The following is a 26,608-nucleotide window of genomic DNA, read 5'->3' as shown; positions in this document are numbered from 1 at the left end:
TTGTTTTCCTTATCCTTATGCAGAAACTTTGATGTGAAAGATCATTCTCACATCTTTGCTCGGTTGCCTGTCATATTTGGATAACCACTTTCTAACCTTATTCTAAGCCATATTGAGCTGCGTACAAGCTCCTGAATTGGCACACTTGCTCTAGGCTTGGTGTCTTCTTTCAAATGTTGTTTCCTTTCCTGTATTTCTTTCTTTCTTTCTTTTTTTTTTTTTGCGGTACACGAGCCTCTCACTGTTGTAGCCTCTCCCGTTGCGGAGCACAGGCTCCGGATGCGCAGGCTCAGCAGCCATGGCTCATGGGCCCAGCCACTCCGCGGCATGTGGGACCTTCCTGGACTGGGTCACAAACCTGTGTCCCCTGCATCAGCAGGTGGACTCTCAACCACTGCACCACCAGGGAAGCCCTCTTGTATTTCATTTTAAACCTAACTTTTAATCATTCTCTAGACCTTTGAGGGTCTAGACATGAATGAAGCAACACCCACTTTTTCGTCAAATGCCTGTTCCCTTATTATTTGTGCTAATTAGAACTCTGGGCCATTCTCTATAGTACCTGCTCTACAGCTTGTCACTTACCTGCTGGCCTCCCCAGCTAGACCCATAGGGCCTTTGCCAGTAGATGTCATGTCCTCTTATGTGATTATTCTCATCATCTCACTCAAAATCCACATCAAAAGAGCTGACAGCTGTTTGTTGAATGAATGAGGGAGAAAAGGTAATTATTTTATTATTGCCTTATTACTGCATGAGAATATTTGACTTATGCCAGTTCTCTTCATAAAGCCTGTAGCTCTTAAATGAGAGCTTTGCACACAACAAAGGGCCCTGGGAACCAAGGACAAGTTGTCACACTTTCCAAACCAAAGTTTCAGGGAAGCTAGAGCTTTTGCGCCAGCCCTTTCTTCCGGGGAGCATATTCGTGCGCTCTGGGATGATGGCATTTCTCCTCCTTTCAGTGAAAGACATGCCCTATGACAGCCTTTAATTCTCTAAGGCTCATTTGAACAGCTGGGGCTCTCAGAGGACGTGGCTGAACTGGATTTGCCTTTTCAACTAGTCAGCGCTGTCATTAGTGCTCATGTTTCCTCCCCACGGATGGATTTCATATTCCAGACTTGTCTTTCAGCAGCCCGGTGGGTGTTGGTGTCAGAACTGCATTCCTCCATGGCTGGCGCGCCTTCAAAGTGCTTTCAGCCTGGCTCAGACGTGCAGATTCTGAGAGATCATTTACCGGATCAAATTGATGCCCTTGGAAATGTATTTTTAAAGCGTCATGAAAAATAAAATCGATTCATATATCGTTTAAACATTTATTATTAAAAATAGCATGAGAGTTTTTTCTCCCACCTATTATATGTCTGGACTGAGAGCCATCTTTTTTCCCCTCTTTAATTTCATAGCCTTAAACCAAAGGCGGATATGAAGACATGAACAGGAGGTTAAGATTACAGAGTCCTTCACTAACTTCTTGTACCCTCCGATTATGTGAAGGTAGGAAAACTGATATTTTTTTTTAGTACATGAGTATTGTTTTAAAATCTATTGAGTGATGAGGCACTCAATATGATGTGAATGGACTTATTTATTTACCTTCCCTCAGCTACTGATTACAAGAGTTGGAATTTGAAGGCAAGACTGTCTGGCCAAAAATTCTCTAATCAGTTCCTCTGATAGCAAAACGTATTCCAAAAGTTTCTTTTAAGATACCTGATTCATTTCAGTATTTAGAATCACGGACTCTCTTTTGGGGGGCGGGGGCTGGGGCACCTCCAAAGCTCATCGTTGGCAGAGCTACAGCTACGACGCAAGACATCTTCCTAGTCCTGTCCACCCTTGACAAACAAAGCACCCCTGCCTTGTCTGTGTCTCCCTTTATTAAATTCTGTGCGACACGTGCCATTGTTTCCTATGGGTTAGGAGGTGGTAAGGTGATAAAGACAGGGAGTTTTTATGGAGGGCTCCACAGACCACGGACCTGGCTACGTGGTTTGCATGTATTGTTTCATTTATTCCTCAGGATCTGTGAAGCTTTTTGTTTTAGTTTTTCCCCTTTTACGTCTGAAAAAAAGTAAGGATTACAGTGGTTTATTTATTTAAGGCACAAAACTAGAGAATGGGATTTTATGTGATTTGAGCCCCAGTGGGCCTGGCTCCAAGTTCATGCATGTCCACCCTATTAGACTCCTTTGAGCCTTGGTCCCTGTTGTTCCCTGCCTTCTCCATGGTGTCAGATGATTACAAATGGAATCTCCTCCCCACTTCTTCATCAAGTGGCTCGAAAATGGGTCATGGATGCCTTCATATTGTTAAGGCCAAAGATGTTTATTTATTCTCATCTGACTTAGGTTCTCGGTAGCGTTGAAGGATTGTCTACTTCTTCTTGATTAAGCGCTTTGTTTTCTGGGCTCCGATGTACTCATCTGGTTTTCCTCATTCCTTCATGTGTGGCCTTTCCTCTTCTGACAGACCACAGTTCCAGGCTCCATTTTCTAGTTACACTCACACTGTAGATGATCTCGATGAGCCTCTCTCTCTCTCTCTCTTTCATACATGTGCACACACACACACACACACACACACATATGTCCATACCTAAACATATATACACATACACATATATCTCCCAAGTGTCTCTCTGGACCAGACCTCACTACTGAACTGCAGACATATATACCCAGATACCTGTTCTGCATCCACACTTGTTGCCTAGTTGGAATCTCAAACTTAACAAATCCCAAGCTGAATTTGTTATCTACTTTTCCCACTTCACAGCCACCCTCCCCCAAAACAAAACAATTGCTCCTATCCATTCAGTTCCTTAATCCAAATATTCTCATCTTTCTGGATTCTTTGCTTCCCTCACACTTTCCCTCTAATCTGTCAGCAAGCCCTCTTGGTTCTGTCTGGACCCAGTTATTATTACAACCTCTGCTATGACAGCCCTGGTCCCAGCCACCATACCCTCCCTCAGGCTTCTGAAATGCATACCAACTATACATATTCTTCTGCTTTTGTTTCCCTAGGGTCCACTCTCCACTGTGCAGTTAGATGAGTTTTTGAAAGTTAAATCTGAGTCTGTTTCATAGATAATTTCATTTGTGTCATGTTTTAGATTCCACACATAAGTTATATCATACAAGTTCCTACTGTATAGCACAGGGAACAACATTCAATATCCTGCAATAAACCATAATGGAAAATAATATGAAAAAGAATGAATACATCTATATATATAACTGAATCACTTTGCTGTATAACAGAAATGAACACAACATGGTAAGTCAACTCTACTTCAATAAAATGAATTTAAAAAAAAAAGAAAGTTAAATCTAAGGTGTCATGATACTGTCCTGTTGAAAATCTATGTCCATTTTCAATTTCTGTATGTTGACTGACTACCCCATACATAGAAATCTTAATAAACACACTATGAAGTGAGTTCCATTTCATGACGATGCATGGTTAACATCTCAAACAGCTGGAGTTAAGACTGTCTGTGAGAAGAAAGGGAAGGCAAGGCAAGGTGAAGCAAGTGGCTTCTGTGAGTTAGTGGGTAAGGGTTAGGAGCACTCCCCCCACCCAGCCCAGGTTTCATGTGCATCCCTGAAACCAGAGTGGCTTCTGAGCCTTGAACTTGACTTCTAACCAAGTCAATGAGCTTGCTCTTGTACACATCTGAGCCAGGCTCACAAGCCAGTAAAAACTGCTGAGGGCTCAGAGAGCCCGTGGCACCCCTTTTAAGCCTGGTGAAATCAATAAACCTAGGAAGTGGGAGGTTCATGTTTCTCCAGAATCCCCACAGGTCATGTTGTCTGGGAGTTAATGGTCTAAGGAATAAGAATAGGCACCAAGGGATTAATTGTGTGACCCTTCATCAACCCAAGAAAACACAGCAAGAGGCATTTGTCTTCCACACAAAATCATACAAAATTCTCTCTTTATTAAATATACATTATTTACAGTGTAAGTCTTTCTTCTGTACAACAGGAACCATAGAAAACAAAGAAATCTAAGGCTAACTTTCATTTTTCCCCATACAGTGTATTAAGACATGTTACGTGGTCTACAAAACTGACTTGGAATGAGGCAACATCATTTGGGATTCTGTTTCAGGAACAAAAATGAGAAAGTCAAAAGGAAAAGCTAGACTCCAGAAGATCTACAGAGAGAGGTGACCTGCTTTGTGCTTTTGCCGTAATAAGGATCTGACATCTATATTTTTGAAGAGGTTATTTTGTATTTTATTGTTTCCTTGTTAAAAATAATCTTGCTACTCTTTCCCATTCTTCAAAAAGGAGGACCACTATATGCCAGAACAAGACTGATTTCCCATCTGAAGTGGAGATTGTAATATGGTATCACAGGGCTCAGCAAACTGCAGCCCACAGACGAAATCTGACCTGTTGCCTATTTTTGTCAATAAAGTTTTGTTGGAACGTAGCCACGCCTCTTTGTCCATGTATGGCCCTCTTCCTGCTACAAGAGCAAAGGTGAGTAGTTGCAACACAGTCTGTTCTATAAAGCCTAAAGTACTGACTATCTGGCCCTATACAGAAAAAGTTTGCTGGCTCCTTACCTAGCATATCCTGGAGGCAGACTTGTGGTTCCTCCCTCAGCCTGCATTCTTATTCCTGATGACACCTCTGCACCTTTTGAGCCTCCTCCAGTGCACCGAGGGAAGTGACAGCCCAAGATAGCACAGCATTATCAGGAGGCCTGTCAACTACCAGATTCAGAAGGAGAACATTCTTGATGCTGGACCTCACTAAATACAAAGTCCTTCTCACCATATAACTATGGTGTTGTAAGCAAAGTTTGGTATTTTTTGCATGAGTATTTAAGGCAGGAGAAGGTTACACAGGTTGGCACTGCCATTCAAAGAGAAGAGACTTTTTCCTGTGAAGACTTGGGGATGGGATTGACTATGATGGGAACGTCTGACTAGGCAGAAGCTCATTAATACTACCCCCTAAGGTGTCACTGAAAATTCTACTATGGCAAGGCCTTCCAAAGAGTCTGCAGGGGAATACAACGATCCTGTTGCATTCTGTTTTCACGTCCTCTGAGGCTACTGCTGGAATCAGAAGCATGAAAGAATATGCTCATGAAAATAAAGACTAGGATTTAATCACTAAAACAATTAGCTTCACCTTTGATCATGGCTTAGGATTACTCTCTTATTTTCTCCTGCCATTTTGCCAAAGCTCCCCTGTATCGCTGGGGAAGGGTGAAGAAAACAGTGTTCCCAGGTAGTGTTGGATGGTCGGTCCCTGGCAGTATTCACTGTCAGGGGTGGGGAGTATCATACCTCAACATCATTCTGGCCTGCCTGTGCATGGCAGGACCAATGAAGGGGAGAGAAAGACCCCCTAGGCTGATTTCAGGGCCTCAGGGCTTCTACCCATGGAGCTGCTGATTCAGGATAGTGGAGCTAGGGAGATTTCTGACAGTTCCTTTTCCTTAAAGTTGTATCTGGGTATTCAACCAGGGCTGGTTAGATCATTGTGGTGATAGCTCTAAAGCATCCTGGAAAATTCCTGATGAAATAAACATCTTGAAGAAAAAAAAAAAGATGTAGCTGACGTAGAGCTGGGAAGGGTCAAAAATATCGTGCCAAGTTAAGTAAAGAATTCTTCATGCAAAGCCCATGATATTGCCTCTTTCCCTAAGGTGATGATCCAAGTGCATTAAAGAGACTCCTGAGTTAGGAGCCAGGAGAGTGGGAGGAGCAGCTGCCAGTGAGTCATGTGGAAGCAGTGACTTTTCTCTTGCAGGATGGTTATCAGTTGTCTCCATGTGTCCCCTCTTCCTCCTCAACCTGTTCCCAGTGGGTGTGGTCAAAACACCCAAACCAACTTTTGCCTTCATCTTTGCTCACATCTGTTCGGCCACTTTGTAGACTATAAACATTATAAAAGAGAGACAATTTGCTTACAAAGTATGATATTTCACTAAAAAAAAAAAAAAAAAAAAAGTGTGCTTTTCTGTTCTCCCTCAGAGTACCTTAGTGGAAAGTAACACAAAAGTTACTCAAAAACAGAAAAAAAGAGTTAAATATAAAAACCTTCTATGAAGGCTTCCAATAACTGTCAACTCAAAAGGAAATGTGTCTCTCCCTGTCAAACAGAGATGTATGGAGAATGTCACAAAGGAAGCCTGAATAACAAACCTATTTTGACAAAGAGTTTGTGTAGGTGTGTGTTTGTGATTTTTTTTTCCCTTTAGGAGGTTCAACTATTTGGAAGTTGTGAAAGCAGGGATGAAAACTAAGGACAAGCAAAATCTGCAAACTAGATGGCTTAACAAGTAAGAGTGTGGGTGAGGAGATGGGGATAGGGTAAAAAAGACCCAAGAACAGTATATCGAAGTAATTCAATCAGACTCTGTGTTTTTGAAAGAAAACACTATCAAACTGCATGAGAGGCATGAAATAGCACTCAGTTATCTTCCAAGTATTCTGGAAGTTTTGAGTTTGGCGACACCATCTTCCTTTAACCACCTTTGCACCTGCAGGAATAAGGAAGACTCTTTGTTTATTTGGTCTACTTGGGACCTCTAGGACAATGGGGGACTAATTATGTCCAAGTCTTGAGGTTAAGGAAAAATGAGTAGCAGAGCTATACACTGTGTCTCAAATTCCCTTTGGCAGGCTTTTCCCAATTCCCAATGCTGTTTTGATGGATTGTAGCTAAGGGGGTATTTAAAGAACACCGGGCGTTGGTGGACAAGCTGTCAAGACTTTTAATAAGAAAGAATTCACCAGCCTGATTCCTAACTCCTGAATGTCTTGGAGCTTCCCAGTGTAGCTCCTGTAACTGAATGAGCTTACTGCAGAGAAGAGAAACGTGTGATTTTCAGGATTGGAAAAATTCCCCCAGAGCACAGACATGAGACCTCACTTAGATGCATGACACTTTGAGTCAATGAATTACTCAAAAATATCCTTCATCCATTCTCAGAGATCTTCCTAAATTGAGTCAAAATGGTTCATCAGGACACAGTAGGGTTTTAGGAGGAGCTGGGGTATGACAAAGACCCCTTAAGGAACATCTAGAAGAACAAGGGCATGCAATAGGTCACCAATACATGAAGAAAAAGAACTGAAAAAAAAGGAAGAGGGGAGAAGTGGAGATTGCTGTTTCCTACCTCAAATAGGGTCCCCGAGTTGTCACTTAGTTCTGACCCATGAAAGGAGGACTTTCAGAACCCCCCACCCAGAATTAAAACAAGAATGGGGAGAATGTACCCTCCCCAAAAGTTCTCTAGAGACAGGTATCAGTTACTCTCACCCCTAAAGAGTCAACCCATCTCCCTCCACAGAAACACACCAGCGTAGACTGACATTTGCTTCAAGGAAGAGAAACAAAGTCAGCTTACTGAAGGTGGAAGTAAAAAGCAAGAAAAAATATATATAAATATTTTCCAGAAAGTATGTTTCTTTCCATCTCTAGCAAAGATGTTACAAGAATGATAGTGTAGAACCTTAGCCCTATATTCTACAGCATTTTATGCATACCCCTATTACAACAATACATGCCTCCCCTGCTAGACTTTGGGCTTCCCAAGGGCAAGAACAAGGCGTAATTTGTATGAACACACCCAATATCTAGCACAACCTTTGAAGTATTGGGTATTCAATAAAAACTTCATTAATGAATAAAGTACAGAACAAGGGTTTTCATTTGTTCTGATCCTACTCCTGTGGTGGGCATAAGTCTGACAAAAGGTGGAAGTCAGGTGGGTACCATCTCTGTTACTACTAAAGGATAAAAAACTGTTTTAAAAGAATCAGCCCTAGGATCCTTAAAATAAATATTACATTTGCAGTTCAGAGTACAGAAGGGCTAAGCTTTTTTTAAAAATATATCTAGAGAAGTGAAAAATGTTTAATTCTGTAGACAAGTTCTCCTAAAAACCATGGTGATCTAACCTATACACACACACAGAGATGCAGTGTTAAATATATATTTAAGGTAAGCAAATACACTGCTGCTTACATAAATAGATTTGTTTGGTGGGAATAGTATCAATGAAATAGCCCCCCTAGAATGTGAAATTGCACAGGTATTTTTTGGTTTTCCTGTAAAGTGACCACATTCCATAAAATATGTTGGTAAACAGCCATTACCAAAGAGTGAGGGTTAAAATGTAGGATTATGGCGATCCAGTTGGCCAGAGCATGCAGTCAGGAAACTGAAGCAGAAAACTGTGGTTAAGGAGGCATTAGAATGCTTTCAAGGACTGTTAGTTTTAGATTATAATTGTTCAAGGATTGAAACACTCACACAACTCAACAATTACACAAAACTCCATGGATCTTGGTACCACGGAGGAAAGACAGGCAGAGTTTGCACTTGTCATTGCAAATTGTGTTTTCCTTTGGAGAGAGCAGCTTGCTTGCTTTCCATACACATCTGGTGAAAGTTAGTGTTCTCTGGGGTTATGAAATATTCCAACCCTGTAAAAATAATTCTGATTTAGCCCTGAGACTCTTCTTATAAGAGTGACGTGCTGATCGCACTGTCTTGGCATTCGTCATTAAGTCTGTGATACGCAGTATGGATGGATGGATAGTCTACAGATGTGGGGAGGTTTGCTGGTAGATTCTGTAGTGCAGATGTGACAAGGATGGAGCTTCTCAAATTTTTCACCCTGCAGAACCCCCCACAAGCCTATAAAAGTGGATGAGAAAAGCAGATCCTCCAAGGCGGCCTCTGTTAGTACTCCATTTCTTCTATCAATACTGGGTCAGCAAAATATAGTCCCTAATTCTCAGAGATTGAATAATGAGCAGTTCCAGTTTTATTACTCACACCTTCCTTTTCCTTTCCAATTCATTACTGGAGATGCTTTGGGCTAAACCCACTACACTTCATGGTGACTTCTATTTCAGGGGACGAAGGACTATGTCACCAAGCAAAAGGCTGATTTATATAGCATTTTTATGGAAAGAGAAAATTCAGGAGTGAACACTGGAAATAGGAGAGAACAGGGCAGGAAGAAACAGTAAAGATCTTTCCTCTTATGAATGGATTATTCATCTTATTAAAGTTAGAAGGAAAAAAAGTTACCCTTGTTAGAACCACTTTAAAATAAATTTGCTAGCAAAAGGATATAATGGGAATGATTAAGTAAGAATCCACAGAAAAGTTTTAAAAGAGAGGGTGTATTTGGAACAACATCTTCAAGTTGAGAAATATGATTACAAACGAAATCCTTACCCCACGCGCTCTGCCACTGAAAGAAAAGCCTGGAATAGACCTGAAATGGGGTGAAGCTGAGGAGTTCCTCCTTGTGAGCCTTATCATGCAGGAAAGTGCTAAATAGTCAGAAGTGACAGACACACGGAGAACAAGATGGGATGCAAATCGAGTCTGTCTTGTAAAGAGAATCAGCAAGTAATTTCCACGTCTGTGGACCATTCTCTTCGCATTCCCAGCTTACCGGAGCATTTATATCCTTTCCCCCTTATCTTTTTTCCTGAAGCTGGACCAGAGGCAAAGCGTGAGGAATATCACTACAGCAAAATCACCAGGTTTCGTACCACCACCTCGTGTATGTGTCCAAGATAACTTCTTGAAGGAATGACTGTGTTTCATGGATGTTTTGGTATCAAAAGGGGCAGATACCCTGAAATGTGTCACTGCATCATCTGGGAGTTTATGCCTGCAGAAAGAAGTGTGTGTGGGGCCTTTATATACATAGGATGAAGCACATCTGAAAATGTGATGTGCTGTAGGACTTAAGGGCTCCTCTCAGATTATGCAGTGGGGTCTCCCTGGAGCTAGTCAGAATGCCTCACACATCAGTTCATCCTAAACCTCCTAGAGAAATGACTCAGTGGACAGACATGGATTATTATATCTATTCTAAAATGTGAAACCTGTGTTTACTTTCTTCACCATATCTTTAGTGAGGGGAGGGAAGGAAAGAATTCTGTTTGGTATTTCTTTGCTTTCATGCAGTTTTTTGTTTGTCTTGCTTTGTTTTTTGTTTTTGTTTTTCTTTAAAGCTGGGTTAAGGTGGTTTAAGCTCTTTCATGGTACCAAGTGCTAATTTAGACTTTTATTTGAATTGCTTTTTGCTGCAGCAATGATATATATATCTATCAATATAATAATGCCAGGAATAACTTAGCTAGCGTTTCTCACAAAATTGGAAGAGGCATTTTTTAAGTTATAGAACATCTACTTCCTAGCAGCTTTCTTTTTACCTCCTAGTTTCAAGCGACTATTTTCCATGCTTCCCCTAGGTTTACGCTATTGTGTGCTGTTCTAAAGTGTCAGCCCTGGAAGAGAGTGGTAAGAAAGGAACAAAGCAATAGCTCACGACTATCAGGAATCCTATATTTGAAATACTCAGGGGATGAGTCAGAGCGAACAATGATGATGAGTTAAGGTAATGGGCTTCCTGTGGGGGGAAAATTAACACACAACAAACCTTTCTTGTTCCTTTTAAAGTGCCACTGACACAAACCAGGCCCTAGCATCTTGTTTTGGTACCCTGAGTTCCCTGGTCGGAGTGGACTTGAAATGGGGAAGGGTGTTGAGGATGACTGCTTCATGCCGAAGTCACAGAGCTCAGGTTCAAGGTAAGCCTGAAAGACTGAATGGTTGCAGAACTGAAGGCTGCGTCTTAGAAAGTGGAAATATGGAACTGAATATGGACATGTGCACACATGTGTCTCTTCCTTGTCTAAAGTAATCAGTCTCTTGAATGATCGTTTTCACCATTATAAGTGTGTCACAGAGGAAGGCAGTCGCCATAGCTGCCTGGTATTCTGAGCTGGTTCGAGGGGATAGATGCTGTGGTGAATGCAGGTATGTTCTAAAACTAAAAGGAAAAAAGAGAAAGAGGATGACCAAAATGAAAGATAGGAGAAAGAGGAGAAGGAGAAACCAAAAATGAGCAACAAAGGAAGAGTATGAGGTGGCCCTGCAGTTTTTCAGATGAAATATTCCCGCTTACACTCGCTCACTGTGTTTTGCAAATCAATGTCATTTCTAAAGGAACTGTCCAAATTTTCCGGATATTCCTTCTCCTTCATCTGGTTGGTACGATGTGACTGCTTATGCTGGTAAAGGACACGACTCATGATGCCGATGATGGAGAAGATGATGAATATCACCACTGCTATTACTCCTGTTGAGAAAGAGGGACAAGAGAGAGAGGGAGATTATCACAGATCATCTGGTCAAGAGAGAGAATGCAAAGTAGACAAGAAAGGCACTTAGGAGAAAGAACCAAACAACAAACAAACAAACAACAAACTCTGCCGCATGTCCAGAAATAAACACAGGCTGAAATGCATTCAGGCTTCAGTCACAAAAAAACCTCCTCTTTCAGGCTAGTGAGTGCTCAAGCCAGTTTCAATACGAGGAGGTTTTATTTAATGGACTAAGAAAGCCATCAAATAGATATGGAATCAGACTAGCAAAGGATCTCTTAGTAAATTCCTTTAAGACCTGCTTTAAAGAATGTGTCTGAATCATTTCTAATTAGCACATTTCTTTGTCATCTTGCAAATAAGTACCTTAGAACTAATTTAGCATCCTAGAAAATATGTAGATATCTCACTTCCCAATACATGCTCTATGGATGTAAACTTGTTTATGGTATATTTTTGCTTTGCTAAAAATGTTTTATTAATAATGAAATGCTTACTAAATATTCAGGGCATTCTACCCTGCTGTGCACTCTGCAAGGTATAGGCTCGTTTGAAGATGGTACCCCTCTGTCCTCCAGAGTCAACTGCAATGGCAAACTTCTGCCCTGTTGTGTCAGATACTATCCTACTTTGATTGTATGTGATTTTATGGGACCTACTTGGCAAGCTGTCCTCACTGACCCTAAGGTCTTGTCCCTACCCTTGCCAGGAAGGCTCTTGAGAAGGGAATAGCAAAATCAGCAAAGTTTACAAGGCAGAGTAAAACTAGGTAAGTTAACAAACCTAGAAATAAATTGGATATAGTGAGTGATACCGCGGAATGAGCTGCAGCATTTAGAGATGAAATACAGAACCAGTTTCTACTCTATTCAGGGTGGGAGGATGTGAACCTCCAGGAATTTTTCTCAGGGGTTGGGATGAATTTCCTGCCTTAAACAGACTCATAGAAGCCTGTACGTGGGTGGGAAAAAGTCAGCAGTCACAAAAGTCTTTTCTCCATTTGTCAAATGAGAAATTATAGGAAGAGAAACAGGCACCAAATGGTTTCCTATATTTCTTGTCGCCAAACAAAAATCAACTTGGACTCTTTACCCTGAAGTAGATATTCAGGTCAGACATTTGAAGAACTTCTTTAAGGAAAGTGTGTGTGTGTGTGTGTGTGTGTGTGTGTGTGTGTGTGTGTGTTTCCTCACAACCTTATTGTAACAATGCACTTCTGTGCTCCCCTTGCCACTTGTCCGTCCAGCCTAAAACACTACTCACTGGTTCTATTGTTACCTGTTTACCCATCCCACCCCACCTTGCCCCTACCAAGCTGTGGGGCAGCATCCATGTCTTTCAGCCTTGTATTCTTGTACTTAGCACTGGTCCTGACCCATAGTGAGGGTTCTTTCCATAGCAGTTAAATAAATGGTTACTGTTGATTTTTAAGAGCAGAACTCCATCTGGTGTGAATTAGTCCCTCTAGCCTGTCAGAAAGCAGAGATGGGGCCACCTGTGAGGACCATGGTTCTCAGATGGAAATGAATTCTGTCTCTCACAGTCATCTTACATTAAACAAGTTTGGGAGTCATTCCGTGTTGCAAGGCCCAGATGGAAAAATCAAACTCCTGGAGGCAACAGCCAAGCTGAGGCAGGATACAGAGCAGTGAGGCCAAGAGGCTGTGAGAAAATGGAAAAGCAATGGGGGTGGGAGGGAGAGCTGAGCTCACAGCAGAGTGGACAGGAGCTTCCTCTGTAACCATATGTGCTGCTAGATCGGAAACTACAGTCCCGTGGGCTTCACCGTGTTCATTAGATCCACTCGGTGGAGAAAACCCAACAGCACTACAGCTTTGCCCATCTGTCTGCCCCAACATGGCTTTTTCCCATATGTAGTTTTATTAGTTTGCTTTGTGCTTTAGGAAAAATGACAAGTGGATGAGATCGACAGGATGCACGCTGCCTGTCTCAAAGTAAATTATCCAACTGTTGACTATGCGCTCAGCTGCCTGGTGGTTCAGGGAGGGATCCCTTCATAGAGCTGCTGGTGCCAGGCTTGGAGGGGAGGGTGCCTTTGATCATCCCAGCATGTGTGATTATTCATGAAAAACCTCACGTTCTTAGATCATGCAGGGTTCTGGGTGCTGGATAGCCACACTGAGGAAGGATTCAGGTAAGTTTCTCCAGAGCACAGAACCACTGATGTCTTTTCTGCTTTCCGCCACAAAGAATGGTTTACCTCCGATGAGAGCCGAGTCGCTTTGCACTGCGTTGGTGAGTGGTTCCCGCTCATCTGTCTTCCCAAAAAGATCTGAAAGGTGTAAAAGACACTCAAAGTCCTAGAAGAAGATCTGAAATATGGCATTGTGATGACACACCTGTGTGTTAGACCAGGTGTTCTCAAATAGTTGGCATTTTGGAAGGAAGCCAAACATACCCAGAAAAGCATTTTAAGTATACTGCTTACACCCCGTAGTTTCATGACCCTGTTCGTTTCTATGTAAGTTGTAAGACAAGAGGTTAAAAGACATGATGGTGGTACTCTGCTTGTATCTGCCTTGGCCTGCAGCTTACCTCTCAGCCTACCCTTGAAGTCCCTTTATTATTTGCTGGACAGTTCCTATGCATGTCAACGACTTCTTCCCTCAAGCACACCTGCCTCTGATTCAGAGGTTTCTTTAATTACAATAGATTTCTGACTCCATTGGCAGGAAAGGGCAAATTGCTGGTGAATTAGCACCCCCAAGAAACCCTCACACATTTTACTATATGTACATTAACATATACGGTGTAAAAAAAACAAAGAGCATCAAGTTTGAAGGCACATAGACCTGGTTTCGAATCCTAGCTCTGACACTTATTGGTCTGGTGACAGTGAGCTACATACATTTTTTAAATAACAATCTGCAAATGTATTAAAGGGAGCTAATGATCCTATAGGTATGCATATAGTGCACATAAAATTGTCAGGACCTATAGCACCTCTCATTAGTATTGCTGTATCATTTAATCCTCAAGAAATGACTACAACATGATTATAATTTTTTCCAATCTCACAGATAAGGAAATTATATCAAAGCCATTAAGTAACCTGCCCAAAGTTCTGTAGTTCATTCATGGAAGATTCAGAATTCCAATCAAGGTTAGCCAAGTGTCGTACTCAGGTTCTTTCTAGTATACATACCTGACCATTGCCAAGAAAACACCAAGATTGGTGATGAGCAGGCAGCAGCAAAACTCTGTGCCCTTTCTTTGCTTGTAATTCATAACTTATTCAGCAATTGATGACCACACCTGATTAAAATAAATCCTAAGAACATCCAAGACACGTAGGATGACAGTGACTAAGAAAAAGTATTTTAGGAAGCGGCAAAATAAGAGAAGGTATATGGATGGTAGTCCTGTGGGACTTTCCTTTTATCAAGGAAGGTCGCTTTTAATCACATGAATTGTATTATTGATAGATCAACAACCAGCCTGCCTTCCCGACCCCTAAACTCTTTAATCCTTAGAGCAGCAACCACTTAAACAATAGCAAATATATATATATATATATATATATATATACATTTTCAGATTGTTATTCAAAAATGTATGTAACTCAATGTCACCAGACCAATAAGTGTCAGAGCAAGGATTTCAACACAGATCAATGTGCCTTCAAGCTTGCTGCTCTTTTTTTAAATAACATATATGTTAATGTACATACAGTTAAATATATACACATATATCTATTTCTAACTACTCATTACAATTAGGATTATCTAAGCATATTAAATATCACTAAGAAATCAGTCATAATTCTTAACCACCTGTAATCATACAAGGTAAGGAATTGGGTAATATTAGCCTTTAGACTGGAAGCTTCTTGAAGACATCAAAGTAGCACTGGTGAGAGAAGTTCCCTTGAGTATTTTCTTGCACACCTGATGAAGAATGCACCGTTGTCACTGCATTCACATCCGAATCCATCATCGAGGCACAGCTGGATTCTGTCAATATCCCTTGGATGGTTACAGGTGCGGTGGTGGCATGACGCAGGGCTGCCTTCAGTGGTGCTATATGGTTGTATTGGACTGAAGCCAGACAGCCAACAAAACCCAGGGTGTTTGCTTTAGCAACTTCAGAATCCAATCCAAGATTCTCTGCAACATGAAAGACAGTCCGTTTTTTTAAACTATGCTCCATATCTACTTTAAGTAATGTCTGAAATTACAGAAATTACCTCGTTATTTTTTGAATAAAGGAAATTGTCCCCCAGTTCTCTTTATCTCCTCTTTCCAAACTCTCCCCCCACTACCAGTGTCAGTATATCAACTACATATCATAGAAAATTGCTAGGGCTATCTTGCTTTGAGATAATGTTTCAAACTTCTAAATTTTCATTCATGTATTTTATGAACTGTAACGAATACTTAGTAAATCTCTTCTACACTCTAGATGTTTTATAGAATTTAGATCATTATCTCCATCACCATTTATTTATGGATTCTGGTGATTAATTCAAGCATACTACAAAGCTCATTACAACATTTCACTCAAAATGATAGCAAGAAAAAAATGAAAAGAGGAAGACAGAGTGGTTAGAATTCAAAGTGGTCCTCTCAGAAGTTTATCATGTTTGGTGTTTTAAGCAGCTTGTACTCCCACCTTCTAGTCAAGATTTTCACATGCTTAGTTCTGTCCGTGGTACTGATCGGTGAGCGTGGATTTTCTGACAGAAATCAATCTCTAAAAGTATCTTTGAATCTTTATAAAAGATAATGAGGCAATCATTTATGATTCACAACAAGATCAAATGTCTCATTGTCTTCAAGATTTGTGGTAAGATTGGTCAGTAGCCCATTTCTTTATTTTAACAAGGATCATTTGGACAAATTGCTGTGATGCAATTACATAAAACTACAATACGGGATGAACCTTTTATTTTTCCCCACTTTAAGGCATAACAGTTTCAACAGACCTAGATTGTTCAGATAGATATTTTATTATGATAATCTCTTTATTTTCTGGAAGAGGACAAGGACTTTCCTCTCTATCAGGTAAATTATAATTTATTTCCATCATAAATGATCAAAGACTGCTGCCAGGGATCACCAACAAAGCACTTTGTTGGCCACATTTAGGGAAGACATATAATGGACATATGGATCAAAATGAGAAATTAACATACTTTAACAGTGTTTTTTCTAGTTTTGTCCTCATTATTGTCTCCCCCTTCAACACCCATGTAAACCTTGCTAATTTATCATCACTCTCTTCTTACAGGAAAAGAAAAGAAATCATGTATTAATTTTATGTGGCTATTGTAACAAATTAGTACAAACTTAAACAGCATAAAACAACACAAATGTTTTGTTTTACATCTCTGCAGAAGTCTGATACCGGTCTCACTGGGCTAAAATCGAGCTGCTGTTAATCTGCATTTTTTCTAGAGCCTCCAGGGAATAACCCATCTCTTTGTCTTTTCTAACTCTCCCAAACCACCCATATTCCTTGGTTTATAGCCCCCTTCCTGTATCTTCAAAGCCAGCAATGTTGCACTTCTGTGTATCTTTCTTCCAAAGTCACTTTTAATACTAATTCTCTTCTTTTGCCCCTTCTTCCACTTTTAAGGACCCTCGTGATTGTACTGGGCTCAGCCAGTTAATCAAGGATAATCTCCCTATTTTTTTTTTTTTTTTTTTTTTTTTTTTTTTTTTTGCGGTACGCGGGCCTCTCATTGTTGTGGCCTCTCCCGTTGCAGAGCACAGGCTCCGGACGCGCAGGCTCAGCGGCCATGGCTCACGGGCCCAGCCGCTCCGCGGCATGTGGGATCTTCCAGGACCGGGGCACGAACCCGTGTCCCCTGCATCGGCAGGCGGACTCTCAACCACTGCGCCACCAGGGAAGCCCCAATTTTCCTATTTTAATGACAGCTGCTTAGCAACATTAATTCTTCTTTACCAGTTAGCTTAACATATTCACAGGTTCTGAGGATTAGGATTTGGCTATTTTTGTGGGTCATTATTCTTCCTACCACTCCATTCTTCTTGAGATTCTGTGAGAACTTTCCAGTTAATGATAATCAAAATTAATAGAGATGTGAATCGACACTCTTCAAGTGTGTAAGAACATGGGGCAGGGGTGGGGAGGAAACTATGGTCTTCCAAATATTCCTGTAAATATCCTACAGTGGTGGTACCTATTTGTTATGTACTCATGAAAGCATCACGTATGCCTATTTCTCATTCTATGCTTACAAAGACTGAGATTATGAGCATAAGCGACTGCTCAAACACTGTTATGCAAAAGTCTTCCACACCAAAAAGCTTTAATTAAGACTAAGTGCTATTTGTCGAGTGTCAACAGAACTCAATGTACCCTAGTGTAATTCAGAATGCACATTAGCTACTGATTGGTAGTTTTCATGGGATAGAGTTAGAGATCAGAAGTATTTACGGAAGGAAGACAAGAGAAGGGAAGCATAAACTTGTATGAAGATTTTTTCCTTGTGGGATTTCAAAGCAGTGGAAAGTGACATGTCACTGCATCTATGCCTTAAGAGTCTAAGTCAAAACTGCCGGATCTTATTCCTAGAATTCAGTTAAAAAGAAGCCTGTATTGGTGACAAGGTCTTTGAAGGATATCGTTATTCTGACCACCATGAATCCAAGTTCCAGGTAAAAGAATCGGCACATGGATAAATAGGGGGAAATGTCAGAAAATGACCACCTCTCTTTAATGGAAGAAATGTTTTGGATCAAGTCTTATCTCTAGGAAAGTTAATTTATTCTAGATGTATAAAAAGCATGCAAACCTTGAGAGGGTTCTGAAAAGAAATGAAGAAAACAAGAGTCCTTGATAGCAGAAAATACTCTCAGTATGAGTCCCGGCATAATGATTTCTCAGATTCTTACATATATGGAGAGGCAAAAAAAAATGTTAAGATGGTTCCAGATTATATTTACTTCTTATAAATTTGTTACCTAATATGTGGTAAGAAACAGTTGTTTGCTAAAAATGCATTTGTTCAATAGCCAACACCTATTGGGTACCTACTATATAATAATGTAATATTTTTAAAATTATTGAAATGTGATTGATGTATAGTATTATGTTAGTTTCAGGTGCACTATAGAGTGATTTGACATTTGCGTACATTATGAAATGATCACAATGATAAATCTAGTAACCATCTGTCCCCAAAGTTATTACAATATCATTGACCATATTTCTTATGCTGTATATTATATCACCATGGCTTATTTATTTTATAACTGGAGGTTTGCATCTCTTAAACCCATTCACCTACTTTGTCCACCCTCCACCTACCTCACCCACCCATTCTGGAAACCACCAGTTTTTTCTCTGTATGACTGTTTTCATTGTTTGGTTTGTTTGTTTATTTTGTTTAGTTTTTAAGAATCCACATAATAAGTGAGATCATATGGTATTTGTCTTTGTATGACATTTCACTTAGCATAATACCCTCTAGATTCATCCATGTTGTAGCAAATTATGAATTTAACCATTCATCTATCCATGGGCATAGGCACTTAGGTTGTTTCCATATCCTGGTTATTATAGATAATGCTTCAATGACATTGGAGTGTATAGATCTTTTCAAATTAGTGTTTCTGTTTTCTTTGGGTAAATACCCAGATATGAAAATGCTAGATCATATAATATTCCATTTTTAACTTTCTGAGCAAACTCCATACAGTTTTCCATAGTGGTTGAACCAACTTACAATCCCACAAAAAGCACACCAGAATTCCCTTTTCTTTACATCCTCACCAACATTTGTTATTTTTTCTTCTTTTTGATAACAGCCATTCTGACAAATGTGAGATGGTATTTGATTGTGGTTTAGATTTGCATTTCCCTGACGATTCGGGATGCTGAGCATCTTTTCATGTTTCTGTTGGCCACCTGTATGTCTTCTTTGAAAAAACAAGTCTATTCATGCCCTCTACTCATATTTTTAATATTTTGAAATTGTGTTCTGTGTATATTTTGGATATTAATCCCATGTTGGATATATCAATTGCAAATATTTTCTTCCAACTAAGATGCCTTTTCATTTTGTTGATAGTTTTCTTTGCTGTGCAAAATCTTTTTAGTTTGATGTAGTCCCATTTAATTATTTCTGCTATTGTTTCACTCGCCTGAGACAGATCCAAAAAAATATTGCTAAGACTGATGTCAAAGAGTGTACTTCCTTTGTTTTCTTCTAGGAGCTTTATGGTTTCAGGTCTTCATTGAAGTCTTTAATCCATTTTTAGTTTGTTTCTGTATATGATATGAGAAATTAATCCAGTTTGATTCTTTTGCATATAGCTGTCTAGTTATATCCAACACTATTTACTGAAAATATTTTTCCCATTTTATATTCTTGCCTACTTTGATGTGGATTAATTGACCATATAAGTGTGGGTTTATTTCTGGGTTTGCTATTCTGTTCCATTGATCTATGTGTGTGTGTGTGTGTGTGTGTGTGTGTGTGTGTGTGTGTGTGTGTGTGCGTGTCGGCACCATAATGTTTTGATTATTTTAGTTTTGTAGTATAGTTTGAAATTAAGTAGTGTGATACCTCCAGTTTTTTTTCTTCTTTCTCAAGACTGCTTTGGCTATTCAAGGTTAGTGTGTGTGTGTGTGTGTGTGTGTGTGTGTGTGTGTCTGTCTGTCTGTCTGTGTGTCTGTGTTTTCATACAAATTTTAGAATAATTTGTTCTAGTTCTGTTAAAAATGCCACTGAATTTTTGATAGGGATTGAACTGAATCTTTAGATTGCTTTGGGTGGTATGGCTTTAATAATATTCATTTTTCTAATCCATGAATATAGTGCATATATAGAGGATTTTTTTGCATCTATGTTCAGAAGTTACAAGTTTGGTTTGTAATTTGCTTTTTTCCTTTTCCTTCCTTCCTTCCTTTCTTCTTTTCTTTTCTTTCTTCTTTCCTTCCTTTCTCTCTTTCTCTCTCTCTCTCTCTCTTTCTTTCTTTCTTTCTTTTGTGTGTGCAGGTCTTTCCTGGTTTTGACATCAGTGTGATACTCACCTCATAGTATGAATCCAGACGCATTCTTTCTTCTTCAATTTTTTAGTATAATTTGAGAAGGACAGGTGTTAACTCTTCTTTAAATATTTGGTAGAATTCACCTTTGAAGCCATCTGGTCCTGGACTTTTGTTCATTGGGAGAATTTTTTTAAATTAATTTAAAAAATTTTAAATGATTCAATTTCATTACTGTTAATTGGTCTGTTCATATTTAATATTCCTGATTTCAGTCTCAGGAGATTGTAGGTTTCTAGGAATTTATTCTTTTGTTCTAGGTTGTTCATTTTACTGACATATGATTTTTGTAGGTGTCTCTTAGGATCCTTTGTATTTCTGTGGTGTTAGTTGTAACTTCTCCTCTTTCTCTTCTGATTTCATTTATTTGGGCCCCCTCTCTCTTTTCTTCTTGATGAGTCTGGCTAAAGGTTTCTCAATTTTGTTCAGCTTTGCAAAGAACCAGCTCTTAGATTCATTGATATTTTCTTTTTTTTTTTTTTTTTGGCTCAGTTTCATTTATTTCTGCTCTGATCTTCATTTCTTTCCTTCTACTATCTTTGGGTTTTGTTTGTTCTTCTTTTTCTAGCTCTTTTAGTGTAAAGTTAGATTGTTTGAGATTTTTCTTATTTCCTGAAGTAGGCTTGTATTGATATAAAATTTCCTTTTAGACCTGCTTTTGCTGCATCCCATAGAATTAGGATCACTGTGTTTCCATTTTTATTTGTCTCCATGTATTTTTTTAAATTTCCTCTCTGATATCTTCAGTGATCCATTGGTTGTTTATTAGCATGCTGTTTAGACTCCACATGTTTGTGTCTTTTTGCATTTTTTTCTTGACTTTTAGTCTCATACAATTGTGGTCTGAAAAGATGCTTGATATGATTTAAATATTCTTAAGTTTATAGAGCTTATTTTGTGGCCTAACATGTGATCTATCCTGGAGAATTTTCCATGTGCCCTTGAAAAGAATATGTACTCTGCTGGTTTGGGATTAACTGTTCTCTATATATCTATTCATCTATCTGGTCTAATATGTCATTTAAGACCAGTGTTTCTGTACTGATTTCCTGTCTGGATGATCTGTCCATTTATGTAATGGGGTATTAAAGTCCTCTATTATTGTATAACTGTCAATTTCTCCCTTTATGCTTGTTAATATTTGCTTTATTTCAGTGCTCCTATGTTGGGTACATATATATTTATGATTGTTATAAATTTTTTGTTAGATTGATCCCTTTACATTAGGTACTGTCCTTTGTGTCTTGTAACAGTATTTATTTTAAAGTCTATTTTATCTGATTTCAGTATGCTACCCTAGCTTTCTTTCATTTCCATTTGCATGAAATATGTTTTTTCTATCACCTCACTTTCTGTGTGTGTCTTTAGATCTGAAGTGAATCTCTTGTAGGCAACATGTATATGTGTCTTGTTTCTTTATCCACCAAGTCTCTCTATGTTTACAATAATTGTTTTTAAAATATTATTTCTATTTCCCTTCCATGTATATGTTATTATCATCCAAAATATACAAGTGAAGAAGCTGACACTATTAATGTTAAAATATATACAGGAGCTCATGTGGCAAAGTTGAGATTTAAACCAAAGTCTTTATGACTTGAAATGCCAAACTCTTTATGTAAGCTATGTTGCCTCCCTAAAATCCTTCCAAAAATATCCTAAGTATTTTTGTAAGATACTGTTATATAAATTAGCTAAGAAGAAATAGGATGCAAAAACTAAGGAAAGCACAAGTCATTCTAAACTCTTGATTATATTAAAAATAATGCATTTTCTAGGTCATTTTATTCAATTTTTAGGTTATAATTGCATTCAATTTATAAGGAACTAGGAAAGAGAACTATTGTATGGGCTGAGCTACAGAATAAATATGGAAGATAAACTTAACAGTGAATGTGGCTACTCAGAAGTGGTTGAATGAGAATGCAAACAAAGGCCATACCACTGGAAAATGCCACTGTTCTCTTTCTCATTCTTCCCAAGGTTTTCTGCTAACATATGAGTCCCATCCAATCAGGAAGAACTGCAAGGTTTCTCCTTATATAATATATACCATCTCCTTGAGAAACCACAAATATCTTACAAAGAAAATTTCTTATTTGAAATTGACATAGTTTATACCTCCCAACACACTTTAAATTTCACTGAAATGTCACTTCTGATTCTCATTAGAGTCTATCTACTTGTCCTCAAATACTGACATAGAAGCAGCATGGGGTGCTGAAATAGCATGGATTGGAGGTAGGTAGACCTAAGCTGATGAATTATGCCCTTGAACATATGATTTGTATTTTCTCATTTCTGAGATTTGTCCACTGTAAAATAGTGATAAATAGTATTGACAACATGAATTGTGGTGGAAATAAATATAAAAAGCATGATTCCTAACTCAGTGCCCATACATTCATTTATTATTATCATCATCATCATCATCATCATCATCATTATTCTTCCTACTAGTCTTCCAAAGAGTTCCAAAAGCCTTTGACTAGATTCAAGGGCCCTCAACATGTCCAAGTAATACTGCATTTATATGAGAAAACTAAGATGTAAATGCTTATGTGCTTGTCGTAAAGACTAAACTTCCACTTCATACTGACTCATAACTGAATATATGTAGTACTAAAACTTTGAATGACTCAGTTGGTTAAGTTAGTATAGACTAACTTCTTTAAGCATCTGAAAACTTGACTATCTACATTAATTTGCAAACACTCATTTCTTCAAAGCAAAGCTATATCCCTCTGTTAAAACTAGTGGATTTTGTGAAGCCAAGGAAAATAGCACAGAACCAATGTTAGCCCCAGAATGTGCAACATTTTACACAGTCACAATTGTTTGACACTAAGAGAGTGATAGAGCCAACCTAGGCAGTTTTTTTTTTCTGGGTATTAGAAAATGAAAAAGAAAAGATCAGCACAGACATTGCTGTAAGATGAAATATGACATTTGCTATATGTCAAAAGCCATCGATGACATTTGAAACATGAAGTGTCAAAATACAAGTCATTCAGACCCACACAACCTGGACGTACGAGAGAGTAAAATGTACCATCACAAAACATAAATAAAGAACTTGATATTAATGGAAGATATAAGTGATATATACAAATAAAGAATATTTCCCTCAAGAGTACTTTGTGGCTTTCGGTAATAGTGAAACAGTCTGAAAATTTAACTATCGGGAATATTCATGTCTCTCAAATAAAGCTTTTAATCCTGAAAGAGGAATGTCAAACTGTATTAAAAAAATATTTGGCATTTACTTAATGCTTTTATACTTTTCATGGTATGCACATTTGTACAGCCTATGTAAATATTCATCCTTGTAAAATATGAAAGTGTGAGATAATTATACCTAATTACCAGTTAGGGAAATTAAGACACAAGGTCAAGTAATTGTTTAAAGCAAATTACCCAGTCCATGGCCAATCCAGGTTTGATACCTAAGTCTCTTGTATTCTGTCCTTATTTTCTCTGTTATGCCATATTTAGTAGCTTTCTGTAGGTATTGATTGTTGATAAGGTGAAAAGAAACCTCACCTCCATAGCATGACTTAGAGCCCTTCACTAGCTAACTCCCACCCACCCAGCCAGCCTCATCTGTGCTACATAGAACCGAACTTCTCACTCTTCTCTTAGTAGGTGCACATGTTCTCTCTGCCTGGAAGGCCCTTCTGTCCCTTAACTACCTGGATAACAACCGCTCCTTCTCTGTTAGACCTACATCTATTTATTGGTCACCTATGAGAATCATACTATGTGTGAGACAGTGGACTTACAATTGTCAGCTAGCAGACATTTAACAGACCAGCAATGATTTCAGGCAATAAGTCTTATGGGAGGAAGACATCATTGTGGCTCTGGTACCACAGAAGAGACCCCTGACACAATCTAGGACAGTGGGGATCAAATTTAGTATGCAAATTAATTTTCCAGGGAAATGTATGAAAATTCATATCTTTGAATCTCATTCAGTAGGTCTGATGTGGAGGTATCCAAGAATTTGCATTTTAAAAATACACTCCTAGACACTTACAATACGGCTGGTTCAGGAACCCCACTTTGAGAAACATTAATTTAGGAAAGATGGTCTGGAAAATAATGTATTAGGTGATCAATAGACAAAAATCATGCATGAGAGGGTGGGCAGAGAGTTCCAGACACAAAGCAAAGCCTATACAAAGCCTAGACTGAGAAAGTCCATGACATTTCAAACACTAAATAATCAAGTTAACTCTACCTTCAAATAAGGCAAAAGACGACGTTGAAAAGATAGGCAGGGACCAGGTGGAGTTAGGAAAGTACTTTCTCCATGTTCCCAAGGCATTCGCTTACTTCTAAGGCACTTCTTTTATTTCACCATTATGTTTACAAGTCTGTCCTTCAACAAGATTGGCAGATTCTTGCTTTCAAGAAACCTGTTCCTTTCTAATTTCCAGCCTCACCAACTAGGACACAGTGTCTAACACACAGAGCATTTTGTAAACTGTAAAAGGAATTAATAAATAAAAAATAAATGTTTCCTAATATCAACAGTAATGCAGCCTTATCAGGGATGTTCAGATATATTTAAAACTTTTTTCTGGCCATTTACAAGCATTTAGTTTCTTTACTTTTGCATTCACACTCATAACACATTATGTGGAATTCTCTTTGATGAAGCCCAATCCTGATGAGAACTTCATTAATATTTCCTGCAGCTCTGCCAATGGTACTCATCGAATATTTCTCTTCATTATTCTAAGCACTTTGTTACCTAAAGCTAACTAAATAGTTTCTATGGAACCTGAGTGACCCTGTAAATTTGGTTGCTACATATCACAGTGTCTATTCTGTTTGTAATGGCACCATAGGCTTAAAGGGTCAGAGCTTGTAGTTTTGCTCATCACACTGCCAAGGAGATGCCTGCCAAATACTGCATGACAGGCTCCTTATCTTCAGGTCTCAGGATGAAAGCCCCACTCCAGACAATCCATTTTATGATGAAGTTTTCCTTATTTCCTTCCACTGACTGCCAATTTACTAACATAGTATTTTGGGCATAGACGTTGATAAATACATTCTTTTGGATGATTAAATGGGTCTCAGTTGCACAGGATCTGGCATATAGTAGGTCTTCCATTACTCTTCTTTAAGTAGAAATATATACATACACATAGACAGACAGATGGATAGATGGATAGATAGATAGATAGATAGATAGATAGATAGATAGATAGATAGACAGACACTAATATTACAAGAAACATACAAAAATAACCAAGTTGATTCGGTCAACAAAATTCTACCATTTGAGAATTCATTATCTCCAGTGAATAGCTCATGGGCTCAACTATAGTTTTCATTTTTAAATTGGGTTCCTTAGTTACATGCGTTACATAAAAGCAGCTCTATGGATATATGACAGTGACTACTGGATTGGTAAAACCTTAGCAATATATATCCAAATTTAAAATTCTAGATATCATACTCCCAATGCCAATTCTGCTTATTTTCCACAGAAAAGTCACTTTTCTGACTTTTAACACTGAGATGCTCAAGTTGACGTATAAACTCATTCCTTTGGGATTTAAAAAGAATTCATCCTAGCGTGCTGATTATTTATTTGATGTGGGCCCAGAACTAGACAACTCATGTGTCTTGATTTATGTTGTTTACTCTGTTAAAGGAAAGGAGAAAAACTAGAGCCCTGCATGTCCTAACAGAGAGTCTTTTAACAGAGTCCAAAAATAACCTATAGAAATATATTCTACTCTGTTATGGAATTACTAGCTAGCTATGAAGTTAAAAGAAGTACCAAAAGGAGTAAAAGCCATACTGAGCACCTCCAGTGATCTGATGTTATTTCTTTTATTGTTTACAGAGTTACACATAATGCATATTTTGTGAGGAGGTTTTCTGCTGCAAGTAACAGAAAATCCAACTTGCAGAGACTTAAATGTTACAGGGATGAGTTATATCAAATAACAAGGAGTTTAGAGGCAAGGAGAGCTCTGAGCATGGAATTTCAGGGTTTCTCCTCTTTGGCTGTCTCATCCTCAGGCTGGAACAAGGTGGTCATGCAATTCCAGGCATCACATCTAGACACAACAATGTCCAGAAGCAATACATAAATACATAAACAAAAGCTGCCTCAATTCTGTGTTTGTTTGTTTTTTTAAGAATGGAGAATCCTTTCTCAGAACCACATACACACAGCTACCCTGAAGGCTTCTTCTCATTGGCTAGATTGTGTCCCAGGTTTATGCTACTCCGATCACTGGCAATGGAGAAGGACCACAAGCATTTGATTAGATCAGCAGTTTTTAAGACTTGTTTTTAGTCTAAAGATCCATTTTCACTCTTAAAAATCTTGAAGAGATTTGGGGCTTCCCTGGTGGCACAGTGGTT

The 26,608-nt window shown here is 38.7% G+C and overlaps 1 protein-coding gene across 2 annotated transcripts in view; it reads right to left on the bottom strand.

The window, feature by feature from the left end:
* Positions 1-10,954: 10,954 nt before the first annotated feature.
* CNTNAP5 (contactin associated protein family member 5) overlaps positions 10,955-26,608 on the bottom strand; it is a gene marked incomplete at both ends in the record, with an annotated part of 875,906 nt that continues 860,252 nt past the window's right edge. For both annotated transcript variants that reach the window (XM_082658898.1, XM_082658899.1), the window contains 3 exons: positions 10,955-11,151; positions 13,398-13,469; positions 15,085-15,303. In XM_082658898.1, coding sequence (XP_082515024.1) covers positions 10,955-11,151; positions 13,398-13,469; positions 15,085-15,303 — 488 coding nt within the window. The remainder of the gene's footprint in view (positions 11,152-13,397; positions 13,470-15,084; positions 15,304-26,608) is intronic.

This window comes from Grampus griseus, assembly GCF_964374135.1.
Source record: "Grampus griseus genome assembly, chromosome: 7".
Taxonomy (NCBI): Eukaryota; Metazoa; Chordata; class Mammalia; order Artiodactyla; family Delphinidae; genus Grampus; species Grampus griseus.
Note: the sequence above shows the minus strand (reverse complement) of the source record. Positions and strands in the feature narration are given on the sequence as shown.